The 14037-nt window shown below is 41.2% G+C and overlaps 1 protein-coding gene across 2 annotated transcripts; it reads left to right on the forward strand.

Moving 5' to 3' along the window:
* The first annotated feature begins 1245 nt into the window (after positions 1–1245).
* plpp1a (phospholipid phosphatase 1a) lies at positions 1246–13456 on the forward strand. 2 transcript variants are annotated; one of them, XM_079179017.1, is made up of 6 exons: positions 1246–1682; positions 5649–5800; positions 7290–7570; positions 9784–9841; positions 11031–11207; positions 12115–13456. In XM_079179017.1, the coding sequence occupies exons 1-6, from the start codon at positions 1625–1627 to the stop codon at positions 12229–12231; spliced, it is 843 nt and encodes a 280-aa protein (XP_079035143.1). In that variant the 5' UTR covers positions 1246–1624; the 3' UTR covers positions 12232–13456. The 2 variants fall into 2 exon arrangements, with proteins under 2 accessions (XP_079035143.1, XP_079035142.1); XM_079179016.1 differs by lacking the exon at positions 5649–5800 and adding an exon at positions 4058–4212 and having other exon boundaries at positions 1249–1682.
* The last annotated feature ends 581 nt before the right edge of the window (positions 13457–14037 follow it).

A 14037-nucleotide genomic window follows, 5' to 3' on the forward strand; every position in this document is an offset into this window, starting at 1 on the left:
TCAATCAAGACGAACCGGCTAAAGACAGTTATGAGAGAACAAAAGAAAGATACAATCACACTCTTAAAGGGAACAATAGTGTCCATTCACACAGTGCTGTCAATCACTTTGCCTTATTAAAACTTCTCCCAGCACAACGTGGGCTTGTGCTGACTTTGCTTGATTGCTCATTTTTCTGTTAGATAAAGGACACGTTTTGTCACAAGTCAGGTGAAATATGACAATTAAAGCAGGTTTTTCTTGCTGTAATCTTCACTACTGGACTTCCAATGGACAACATCCACAGTCCTCCTTCTGTTCAAATGTATTTAAAAGTGTATCTGAAGTTAATGAGGCTTCAACAGTCTGAGCAGTACAGTTCAACAGCACCACAGACTGCAGCCTCCTCAATGAAACTGTCCTAAAACTGTCCAGTCAAATCAAAACCTTATTATAACCTTCAAGAGGGTAATAACTGTTGCATTAGACTGCAATAGTTTTGTTTTAGTGTACCTAATTAACTGACAACTGAGTGTATCTAATGGAAATAAATAATTTGAATAATGATTCAGGATTTTGAGCTATCGTGTATTTCCAGAAATATTTCAGTATTGTAGTGTAACTTCACCTCCAAAGCACTAGATGGTGTCAATGAGCTGATAATGTCTTCATTCGTGTTCCTTTAGTAAGTGTGCACGGCGTTGGTGTTTATGGTAAATGAACACCACGAATAATTAAATGCAGACTTATACATACACACACTGAGATTCATATTATGGCAAAAAAATACGTAAAATGAAGTGTAAATGAACGTTATCACATTATCTCACACATGGGGTGAATGTAGAGCTGGTTGTTCTCGCAGTACATTTGAAGTTAGCCCAATTTCTCATTGGATGCATTGTTTCTATGGGTTAGTTCACCAGTGCCTTTTTCCAATTCCCTGGGTGACAAGTGTGTGGGTGAGTTAATCAAATCAAACTGTAACGTGACTTTAGTCTTCTGGGTTGAAGTTAGGAGTCACCATGATTATTTGTATTATCTGGAATAAAATAGGACATCTCGGAAATCCTTTAAAAACAACAACAACAAAAAAGAATAAATGACAGGCTATTGTTTTACTTTACTACAATAACGTGCTATAGGTTTGAAGAAACACGCTCACTGCGGGAAGTTTACAATAATTCATCTTCGTATTTCCGATTTTTTCCACGAACGTTTGAAGGCAGCATGCAGCCTTGAGCCCCCCGGGAGCTTCCGGCTCGACTGACCGAACAGGTGTCCGTCCAAACGACCCGGTGCTTCGCTGGAGTGACTGTTTGTTTTATTCATCTGCTTCAGAAACCACCATGACAGACTTGTGGAGTTATCGGCGCTGCTGCAGTTCACCGCGCCCCAACAACAACAAACGCATATCCTCTTGATTATGTGCTGTCCTACGGCCCGGGCGTCGACGTTTTATTGTGTTTCTGCGCCGTTTGCAAGCACTTTCTGCACCCCCACTCGACCGTAGAGAGACGCAGCAGCAGCAGCAGCAGCGGCAGCAGCGTCGTCTCGAGGAGGGGCATCCCCCTGCTGGTGTTTATTACTGGAGAGGACGCAACACAAATCAGAGGAGTCGAGTCAGAGACGGACAAGCGCAAACATGTTCGAGGCGAGAGGAATCCCCTTTGTCCTGCTCGACGTAGTCTGTCTGATCCTAGGTATGTATGTCAATGCTTTTTACTGACTTGTTTGTATCATAAGCCGATTTGTGCTCTGATATAATCCTACTGTTTGGGGTATTTAACGACCTGCCATCACGTGAAGGGAAGGGAGTGGTGAATGTTCAGCTGCACGCGAGTGTCAGTCACTGTAGTTAAGTTTATATTTTAACCTCCAAGTTAAGTGTACCAAATCAAACGTGATGTGATTTGCGATACCCTGTGTGATATCTTGTAACGTTTATATATTTTCAATCAATAATTCCATGTTCTTTGTTTCCAGTGTATGCAAATGAGTGCATGTTTCAGATGCTCATAGGCAATCTAATAGTTAATATTGTTATTTTCTTGAGTGCAGCAATATGTATTAATCCACATATGCATGTCTGTCTATAAACACACGTGTGGATTTGCTCTTTTATTCAAGGTGTTATGAATGGAATTGATACCCAGGCTTATGTTTTAAACCGACTCACCCACGGTTCCTGGTTCGTGGGAGAGCACCTGAACTCATACCAGACCTGAGACTGTGTTCAGAACATTAACGTATTCGCTCTCCTACTACTGTTTTGAATGTGAAACACTTATCTAAGTCCCTTTTAACATCTGATTATGAATGATGTGGAGAAAATACTGATGTGGTTTTTCTACAAAAGAGTTGAATTAGTCCTCCAGAATCTATGGATATGCAAATATCTGTTTATGAGTGGAGAGAGGTGTTTAAATATTGCTTAGCTTCAAAGGCTACGTACTCATTTTACAGTGCACGAGTGCCGTTAGCAGGGAGAACCAGTATGACTGGACCGACCCATTTTTCCCGTTTGGATGACTGATGCAGAAGCAAACTGGATTATTCTGCTAACGATAATGCTATAATTAGATTATAACCGAGCATCTGCAGTAGTCTGTTTGCAGACTGAGGCAGCTGCATGTGACTAAACACGCACATGCATGGAGTCGCCTGAGGTTCGACTCCAAAGCCTGATGAATGTGAGAGAACAGAGATAGTTTTTGTTTCTTCTGAAGAGCATAAAGTCCTCTGAGAGGCTTTTGTCCTGGTTTTGCTTCCACAGTTTTTTTTAACACAATTACTGAGATGCTCAGTGTTATAATATACACTTGTCATGTGCTTGTCTTGGGAAGTTAGTTGCACAGTTATGAGAAAGTTCAAGTGTAGCACGGCTTCCTGCTGCAGTTCTGAAGTGACTTGGTGGTCCTGCTGCTATGGCCCGTGTGCGTTTCTGTCGCCACTTTCTAACATTTTCAGCTGTTGCAGCCGATCAATTTAGTGTGGCACAGCTGACCATGTCAACAGCTGCACGGATGGCAGGCCGAATTAGAAAGTAGTTTATGGGACGTTTGTGTATCTTCATGCCTTTGTGTGTGTGTGCTCTGTGGATTGTGTGTTTGTTAATGTGCATTACAGCTCGTTTTCTGCTTGAATAGACCAAAAAAAAAAACATGCATTTCCCCGACTTTACACTGAGCTAAACGGGCCAAACCAGCAGAGAAACGACAGCAGCCTTACATTCAGACTTTGAACTGTCAGAACTCATTAACATAATCTATTATCTTTATGGTATTTATCTGTAGGGAGTGCTTATGTCCACAGCTCCCTTCACACCAATGAGTCAGTGCGCCAACAACAACAAAAAGCTTCTCAATCCTCCCTGCTGGAAACAACATCATTCTTTGGTGTGATGACGTTTACTGTGTTAGACATAATGTTGCAGAGCATCTGACTGAGAGCAGTAATGCACTTTGTCTGTGGCTCAGGGTCAAAGGATATGACTTGCAATATGTTCCTTATTTGTGAACATTTCTCACGAAAGGACCAAAACTAACAATGAATTGATCTTCAGCTGTGTATGTAGCCGGATGACTGGGAGGGGTCAATCCCACACGTCATGCTCATTGTACTGTACATTTGCACTACTGCGCCAAATTTCACAGCTGAAAGTAGTGCCAAATAAATGCTCTTATTTGTTCCTGCGTGAATAACAGTTGATAAAAACTTCAGTGCCCAGCATTTGTGATCCGTTTGTCCATCTTCACTAGGAACAAATGGGCTGACTGTATTAAGAGACAATAGCTCATGGCTGTTTTTGGCCATTTCACCGAATTTAATGAAGAATAAAGACTTATCCTTTAACTGGCCTGCTCTAAAGGTTGGGGGTCTCTCATTCCTGTCACACAGATTTAATTATGACGCTAAAGAGCACCATCGTCCTCTCACGTCAGAAATTCCCTTCTATAAGAAAGACGACGGATTCAAAAGACCTCGACACTTTGTTTCGCCACCGTTCTCTTTCTCTGCCATGCTTCTTTCTCTCCCTTTTTACAGCGGTAACATCTCCTGATCTCTTCGTCCACAGGGGGTCTGCCTCTGGCAGCCTTTAACCTGGGTAAGATCCGCCCCTACCAGAGGGGCTTTTTCTGTAACGACGAAAGCCTCAACTACCCCTTCCACAGCAGCACAATAACCTCCACGGTGCTCTACACTGTGGGGTTCACCCTGCCCATTAGCTGCGTAAGTAGGCGTCAAATCAACGGCCGGTCTCATGGCGAATATGTTGACTTGTCAATCGCAGGTGTAACCAAATTACTTGAATGCATTCCAAGGCGTACCGCAGGCGCTACGCTCTGGTGTGCTGCACGCTAGTTTACTGGCACACCTACACATGGAAGGCAGCCATTATTATAATAAATGACCTGTGATGGCAAGTCAAAATGTGCTCTGTGAGACCGGTCTGATGGGACTGATAGACCAGTCTGTTAACAGATCAACACACCTCCAGAGCCTAGTTTAGGAAGTATTCACAATAGTTGGCTTCTTTTAATTGTTATAATACAGAGGCTGTTAACAATAGCACACAGCTCTCTGGTATTGAAATCAGATATGCACCGTATGTTTTATTTAGTTTTGCAGCGTGAGGCTTGTGACATTATTCACCGACATCAGCTCTTACAGTTGTGTATCAAGAGCTGAAAGGAAAGATGTCCACTTAAAAACAATTCATATAAAACAAAAGTAGGTAAATGTTAAATCATGTTGCGTAACGCACGAACATTTCAACTGTTCAGCTTATTTTGCATCTCAGCTGCTACTGCTGAATTTCCTAATGTTTCTGGTGATTTTAATCATTCTATTAGTCAATTATTATCTTCAATGAACTCAAACTCAAAACATAATGAAATATGGATGATGTGAAGTGAGGACAGGCATTTTGTTTTTTGCTTATATTTGAATAATTTAGTTGTTAATGTTAATTGGGTGAACTTTCTATTGCTGTTGCCACGCGTGCTGCGTGCCTGTTTCTTTATTTAAATAGCTGGAATGCTCCTCCTGCTTTTGGAGAAAGACAGATGCAGCAAGTGTTGCTGGTGTGCGTGCGTCTGCGTCCTGTTTTTGCTTTGTTGTATCAGTGATTTATCTCTTCCATCTCTTGACTGTAGTATTTCTGTTTTATGAGTAATCTAAACCCCAGTCTGTCACACTTAGTCTCACTTTAAACAACTCGCTGCATCGTTCCTCGTCTGCCGGTTGGAAAAAAATGTGGGAATTTAAAAAAACGGAGAGTTTTAGGAAGAGGCACGGTGTTGGTTTGCCAAAAAGAATAGAGACAAAGAGGAAACGTCGAGCAGGACCGTGTGAGAGAGGAAGTGAATGAGAAGCGTTTTGGTCACTGTTTCCTCTCACTCGCTGTGGGGCTCAATAACCATCTCAGAAATGTCACTGTTGTGCTCTCATCTTTGGCTTTTCTCCGTGCCATCACTTTAACCACTAATACTTGCACACTGGTGTTCCTTCAGAGGATGCAACGTGTCGTGCGACCCCCCCCCTCACATGGCTGCTGTCTCCTCCTGTTGCATCATGGGCAGGGGTTCTAAGGGCCCAGTGACATGTACTTGTAACCTGTATTTTGTTCCTTTTTTGTTTGTTCTCTCGTTGCTTCTCTGCTATAGCTGGACTTCCATTTGCAATACTCACTGCGCAACACAGTCCGTACCGCCGGGGCTTTTTCTGTAATGACGATTCAATCAAGTACCCCCTTAAAGACGACACCATTTCCTATCAGTTGTTAGGAGGTGTTATGATTCCCGTCACAATACTCACTGTAAGTGCATCTGCTAACGGTTCTCTATTTGACTTGTCTTTTATATACAGCTGATCTGCATCCTCTTTCCCTAACTTATCTCTTCTCTCTTAAATCATGGTTGTTAAATACATGATTCTGTAACACTCTAGTCTGTTTTGAATTGCTTGCATCAGCCACCATTGCCATTAACTGTGAGTTAATTTGCTAACTGCATGTTGTAGAATTATTTTTTTTCCCAAACTGCAATATTTGAAGATGAAACAGAAGGGTGACCTGAGGTCAACCTTTACTTTGAAACTCGGCAGCCCGAAATCATTCTGCAGCTGCTGCACCAGTTTGCAGACTGACAGTAAATATGACAGATGTGAAACTCTTCACAAGCGACGTCGCAGTGGTGACTTCGGTCATTTGATGCTGAATGGAATTGGAAAAAAACGTGACAACTCTTAAAGAGAAAAGTCAGTTCAGTATAAAACTCGAGAAAGTATCTTTTCACTGAACTCTTGAAAAGTTTTACATAAACGTTCCATACTGCATCTCATCTCTGTATTCATTGACATTCTTTAGATGCAGTAAGTTAACTTAAAGCAGCTTTATGAAGAACTCCTTTAATCTTTAGTGAGCCATCGTTCACTTATTGAAAGATTGTAAAGTTAACAGAGCAGTAGCAACAACAGCTTTATTTTTTTTATTGTAAGCCCACTGAAATCTTTTGACGATGAACAAACACGTGCACTTCAACCACGACAGGGATTTCATTCTTCTGACGTGTTTTAATGCAGTATGAACGCATACGTACAAACTCCTCAATCTTTACTGTGAGATCTAAAAAGATCTAATAATTGGATCAAAAAAATTGACATTATTTTAAGTGGACATCATCCTGTGGCCAATCATATTTTACAACAGTATGTGCTATATATTTGTCAGATGAGCATTCCTCTATAATGTTATGGAGATTTTATTCAAAGGGATTGTTTGACACTTTTAGAAATAATGCTTATTTGTGTTTTTGCCAAGAATTCGATTTTGAAGATCAATACCACTCATATCTGCCCGTTATATGAAGCTACAGCCAGCAGATGATTAGCTTAGCTTAGCATAAAGGCAGGAAGCAATACAAAGTCTGCCTACCAGCTGCTCTAAAGCTCGCTAATTGACACGTTCTGTCTTGTTTGTTTTAACAGTTCAATAACTGAAGTGGTGCAGGTACCCTGACTTCATGAGGAAAGCCTTCACCCTACATTGTTTAGTCTTTATGTTATGCTAAGCTAACTGGCTGCTGGTGGTAGTGGCTATTTAGCGTGCAGACATTAGAGTCCTACTGATTTGCAAATGCGTGTATCCCAAAAGGTCAAACCATTCATTTAAACACTATTGCGCAGGTATTAGGGAATATTTCAGGCTCTGGAGTTGATTTCATTCAGTTGCATCTTTCATTTTCATTTGTAGTTTTTTGTATTTCTGTACAAACCTCTAACTCTGTATCCTTTCCTCCCCCTTACAGATGATATTTGGCGAGTGCCTTTCAGTTTATGTAAAGCGCATCAAATCCAAGTCTTCTTTCGGCAGCTACATTTCCTGTGTTTACAAAGCCATCGGCACGTTCCTCTTTGGCGCCGCGATGAGCCAGTCTCTGACCGACATAGCCAAGTACTCTATTGGCCGCCTCAGGCCGCACTTCCTGGATGTGTGCAAACCTGATTGGAAGTTAATCAACTGCTCATCAGGGGCGTATATCGAAGAGTTCACCTGCGGTGGAGACGCGAAGATGGTCAATGAGGGCAGGTACGTATCGCTTTACCTCAGAACTTGTTTTACGGCATTTGGAAATGGATGGATGAATCAACCAGCAACTTATTCTGATTATGGATTTTATGGTTTTAGTCATTTTTCAACATTTTCTGGTTCCAGGTTTTCCAATGTGAGGATTGTTCTTTGTCAGAATCAGCTTTATTGGCCATGTGTGCGTACGCATACAAGGAATTTGACTCTGTTTTTTCGTTGCTCTCCACGTACATACACAGAATTTACAAACAAACGGAAAACAGATGTAAGCAGATACATGATAGTAATTTTAATATCTTGGGGTTTGTAGAATAAAACAACCATATAAAATCAAAATAGATGCAGAAGATTGTAACAGTTTCCACTCTTCTTTTTTGGTATTTTATCAAAATTTGATCAAGAAAATAATTGTCAGATGAATTGATGATGTAATCACTAAGTGCAGCGCTGGATTAACTAATGAATGATTTTGTTCAGTTTGATTTCAGATGCTTGCTGCTGAAATGAGCCCCTCATTTAAATGTGCAGCACTCTGGGTTTTGGTTTTGTTGCCTAACAGATTAGTGAAATCTGACAGAAAAAGCTCTAAACCTCTGTTCACTCCATTGTTTTGCAACACGCTCGTGGTGTAAGTACAAAGAGCAAAGGTTAAATGTGTCCCTGAACAGCCTACGTACACTTGGCTGATTTAATGATGGCAATGGAAGGACTGTTATGGCTTCACACTGTGAAGTTGTGCAACTTTTAGTTTCTGGTCAATATCTGCACACGGAGGATGGAAAGGTAACCGGGTGTTTTAGCGAGATGCGTTTGGAACCGTTGGCAGCACAGAAGACCAGAAGGATTGAATAATATGACAGGAATGTAAAGCTGGTTTGTGTCCCTTATCGGCTCAGAGCAGAAGGAAGCGTAGTGGGCGGGGAGGATATCCACTTCTCATTCTGATGAAGGCACAGGCACCAAGACCTCAGTAATTATAGAAGCGGAGGCCTAAACAGTGACATCAGTGGCCTGCTAGTCTCTAATGGAGAAAAACCAGCCGCAGGAGAGGACGGAGCACGTCGGGCAGCCTGCTCAGGATCATCTTACTGTAATATGATTCCTCTGTGGCTTAGTTTCGTTTCCAGAGGAGAGAAGAGGCGTCCGTGTGTTTGTTTGCCTTTGAGAGAAAGCCCAACTTTAGGTTCTCAATGGTTGAGTGTTAAAAAAAAAAATAAACTTTGTGAGGAAAGGGACACCATTTTTTTTCAACTCAATGGATTCTGTTAATATAGAGCGAGTGGAGCCCTCACAGGGTCGGACCATCCTGCAGTTTTAATGCGATGCCACTGAGAGGTCAGCATTACTATTTAATTTGCCAGTTGGGGTTTCTAACCACGGGCCTTTCTGATCAGCCTGGATCGTCCACTAACAAACACTCTTGGTGCTGAAACAATAAGTAGAATAAACACTGATTTCAGCTTCTTGGGAGATTTGAGGATGTTCTGCTTCACTGCTTTTACACGTCTTAAATTTACAAAGCAGGCGAGCTGAAACCACACAGCTTTGTGACGGACATTGTTTACCTTTTGTCTGAAATGTCACAGACAACAGCTGCTGTATAACCGTTCATGTCCCCAACTGCAACCAACTTACGTAGCTGTCAGTGGGGCCCGGGCGATAATTCAACGGGATCATATCGCGATGGAATTGTTTATCGTGATACGCAACTACGGTAATGATGATAACATCCACATGCTAACTCAAATCCCACAGAAAATCTGATCCTTTTTGCACGAAAGGTCGAAATGAAATGAGAAAATACTTTTATTTGGAGAGTTCACGGGATTGTACAAAAATAGGCTTTACTGCGTGGTTATTTAATGTAGACTATGTGTTAAATTACCAGCAAACATGCTACATCAAAATATATATATATATATATATATATATATATATATATATATATATATATATATATATATATATATATATATATATATATATATTAAGACATGCAATGACCTGTATCGGGATAGAACACAACGTTCAGCCCTACCCGTCGATGACTATCGTCTCCTCCTTAAACTGCCAATACGGTTGTGCCAGGATGATGTTTGTGTGTCTAACTAATGAATAATATAATAACGTGTCTCAGTGTCGTCATATTTGTTGTTGTTTTTTAAATATTTAAGGAGAAAGTGTTGAGCAATGCTGTTGTCTCTCCGTTGCAGGCTATCCTTCTACTCCGGCCACTCCTCTTTTTCCATGTACTGCATGCTGTTCCTGGCTGTAAGTACATAAACTATTAACTCATTGATTTGCAATCATTATACACCGGAGCTTTCAACCAATTATTGTAAACAATATTTTTTTTAAATGATTTTCTGTCTCGTTAACTGGCACATCAAGCTCCCTAACAAAATGCGATGGTCATATTAATAAGTCAAGCTTAAAGGAGTAGTTTGACATTTTTTTGAAATACTGTTATTTTCTGTTTTTCTGAGAGATAGAAGAACCAGCCTAGCTGTTTCCCCGTTTCCAGTCTTTATGCTACGCTAAGCTAACGGCCTCCTACGTAGCTGTAGCCTTTAATTTAACAGACATTAATGCTATCGATCTTCTCATTGGACTCTCGGTAAGGCGACTGAGTATATTTCCAAAGATACAAAATTATCGCTTTAAACTGCAGCGCTTGGCGATTTCTTTAATACGCCTTTGATGACAGTTTTCCTGCTCAGAGAAGCATCCGTGTACCCTCTGTTGTGTTTGTCCAGAGCTGATTTTACTGCCCAGCCCTGCTAAACTTTAAATGCCGCTGATTCATTCAACACCAGCAGATATAAATAGATGCAGGGACAAAGTCCTGGCACCAACATAAAGCTCCCGCTCCCTCTTCCTTGAGTGGAAATCCAAGTATGAGCAACAGCAGCTGACGTTTTTAAACGTTCACCTACAAATCCAGGGAGTGTTCTTTGTGTTAAAGGACAGCATTTGCGTAGTTTTAGTTGTTACAGGAAGAGCAACGTGGATCTGGATGAAGCGGCTGAGCTTGCTTGTCCTCGACAACAACAAAAAAAAAGAACAGATGCCTGTTTTCAATACAAACACAAGTTCTGAACATGACGTTCAGCTGATTCCTACTTGATAACTCATCGTGCTCCACAGGTGGTGGGACATTTAATGATCCGATCTGTATGTTTTACTGATTACTTGTATCAGTTGATTATTTTAAGCTCAGTTTGACAAAGTGAAATGTGGCCTGCCGCAGATTTCTAATAATGACAATAATCTGATCATTTAAGAAGAGGAAGTTTGTTTAAAACGGTTTCCTGCTGGATATATTTATCTCTGGTGTGGTCACGCAAATAGAATTACAATGAGTCATCTGCAAATCAGTGCAGCTCACTTTCCCACCACTCACACAGTGCTGCATCCCACAGTGATCATCCAACTGTCCTCTTTCCCGTGTCTCTTTCAGCTCTACCTGCAGGCCCGACTCCAGGCTGAATGGGCGAGGCTGCTGCGACCCACGATCCAGTTTTTCCTGATTGCCGCCTCGGTGTTTACGGGATTGTCAAGGGTGTCTGATTACAAGCATCACTGGAGCGATGTGCTGACGGGACTCCTGCAGGGGGCTCTCATGGCTATCCTGGTGGTAAGTGATGGGTCTTAAGCTTTTTTTTTTTTCATTCATTTGGGGGCATTATCTGCCTTTTATTAGATGCACACTCTCATATCTATCGGTGAAATATGAAACCAGGAGATGTTTGGCTTGGAATAGCATGAACACCGGATGGAAGGGTGGAAACTGCTCGCATAGCTCTGTGCATGATCTGCTCAGTACGGCATTTAGAGGCAAAACACACACTTCCATCAATCTCTCGTGTGAGAGAACTTTGGCAGACAGATGTGTGTCCATGTATGACCTCATCGCTCACAATAAGCAGCCAACTGAATCAAATAGTTTCCAATGCCTTTGATGCACGACCACAGGTAGCTATGAATGGGGCTACAGGATATTTAAGATATGATTTATCATTACGCACGACTGTGTCTGTTTGGTGTCCAAATTCATCCCTCTATATATGGGAGCAGTGGGCTGCCCATGACAGGCGCCCGGGGAGCAGTTAGGGGTTCAGTGTCTTGCTCAGGGACACTTCGACACAGGACACGTAGCAACCAGGGATCGAACCGCCGGACGACCCGCTCTACCCAGTGAGCCGTGGTTTTATGGCATACCATACAATGACTTTCATATTCCCTTTTTTTTGGTGACATACTATATAATGATTTTCTTTATGACTTACTGTATTATGAAATTTATTCTGCCATGCTATGACATTGAAAGAACCAGGATAGCTGTTTCCAGTCTTTATGCTGAGCCAAATATCTCCTGGATGTATCTTCATATTTATCATACAAATATTTTTCATCTGACTCTCTGCAAGAAAGGTGAATGCATATTTCCCAAATTAGAAATCTAAACAAAGCACAGGTGTAAATAGTTAAATCAAACACTCATCTATGCCTTTTTTGTTTTATTCTCTTCCTGTATCTTGCAGGTCTTCTGCGTGTCTGACTTTTTCAAGCCACGCGTAGATGTCCGTAAAGATGTCGACCTGCCACACACAAACCTGCAGGAGACGACAAATGGAAGCCACTTTGAGAGTCCCAACTAAGCGACTAAGAGACAAGAGGAGGAGGACGACCCCTCTCTGCTCCGCCCAAATGCACACCCAGGATCCCAGCTCTCTAGCCTTTCATCTCACACAAATTCTCATCCGACACCCCCCCCCCCCCCCCCCCCCCCCCACATGGATTTACATTTGGTTCTTACCTCAAGTCAGCCAGTGGATGACTCTGCATCGGGCCTGTCCAGATTTTAAGACTATCATTTTTTTTTCTCCACCTTTTTTGAAGGAACGGGGTGACTACCTGTCCAAGCCTTGTAGATATGCCTACGTGACTGAGACAGATGTAGGTTAGGGGCTAGAGATTCTGTAAAGACAGGAACCATTTAGCATGCATTTATCTACTGAGCTGGTGGGAAGACTTTACTGCTGCACGCGCCCACTAAAGGGTCTGACCACTGCTGGGGGGGGAGAGAGAGAGAGGAGGGTTGGAAACCTGTGAATGTAACCTTTGCTTTGTGCTTTTCCTGACCTGGAGTCCAATCTGCTCAACGATCTGTTTTAGGATCAGTTTCTAGGTGGACTCCAGCACGCCTGAGACATCTGAATCTCATAACTTTGCTGCCTTTAGGTCCAGTGTTAATTCAGGGGCCATTAATAAGAGGAATGTTTGCCTCTCAAGGCTAGAACGTGCTGGAGACTAAAGCTGATCCTAGACCAGAGGGCAGCACTGCGTCACATCTGGAGCTGCCGACTCCAGGCCACTGCTGCCATTGCTCTCCAACTGTCTCACCTAATAAAGTCGAGGAGGACGCTTGACTTGCATCCTGTTTGGTTAGAGAGTTGAAGAGTAGACGGTCAGTTTGAGTCCCGTGTTGCCTTTGCTGGACTGCTACTGCTGCTATCACAGCTCCCTGTGTATCTAAAAACTAATATAAACATCAAGTGAACAGACAATGTACTTTTGTATACTGTGTGTGTGTAAATAACTAATCATCATACAGACTTTTATAGAAAGTAAAACGTGTATAAATGTCAAATAAGAATAAAAAGGAAAACAAAAGCCATTTTACTTATTAACACAGGAAACGTTTGTATTATGTCATGAAACGTCATCAAATTAAAGCATGACTCGTTTACTTTCTCAGCCAGATATATCAAGAATAATGTATTATGAACCACTTTGCTCATGTAAGCGAAAATGATAAAAGCATGAATGTTCAATGTATTCTGACAATGCAGACGCATTCACCTGAATAAAAGACAATTCTGTTCACAACCGAAGTCATTTATAACGTACAACTCTCACCGTGGATAACATGAATCAACTGACATTTCTTTTAACATTTTGGGAATAAACGGCACACTATTTTCTTCCTTTAAAAAGAAAAATTTGAGGTACCATACTTTTACGGATATGCTATACTATTACTTTTTTGACATACCATAAAAAGACCTTTTTTATTTTTTCGACATGGTACGCTATGAATTTTTTCATTACTTTCTTCCACATACTATACTGACTTTTTTTTTATTCTCTGTGATATACTATAAACTATTTTTGACATTTATTGGAATATATTATGACTAAGCCTTCTATAGTATAGTCATACAGTATACTTTTATGGCATTTCTTGTGACACTCTAGACTTTTTACCTTTTTGACTTTTCACATACATATTTATAACTGTTTGAAAAATGTGATTTTTCCAATTTTTTATGACATGCATCATTGAATTTATTTATTTGTGACTTTTTAGTGACTACACTGACTTACATGGAATACTACAATATGACTTACATTTTTTTACTATGACTATCTGATATTTTTAATGACATTTTATACTGACTTTT

Source organism: Pholis gunnellus (assembly GCF_910591455.1).
Source record: "Pholis gunnellus genome assembly, chromosome: 18".
Lineage (NCBI taxonomy): Eukaryota > Metazoa > Chordata > Actinopteri > Perciformes > Pholidae > Pholis > Pholis gunnellus.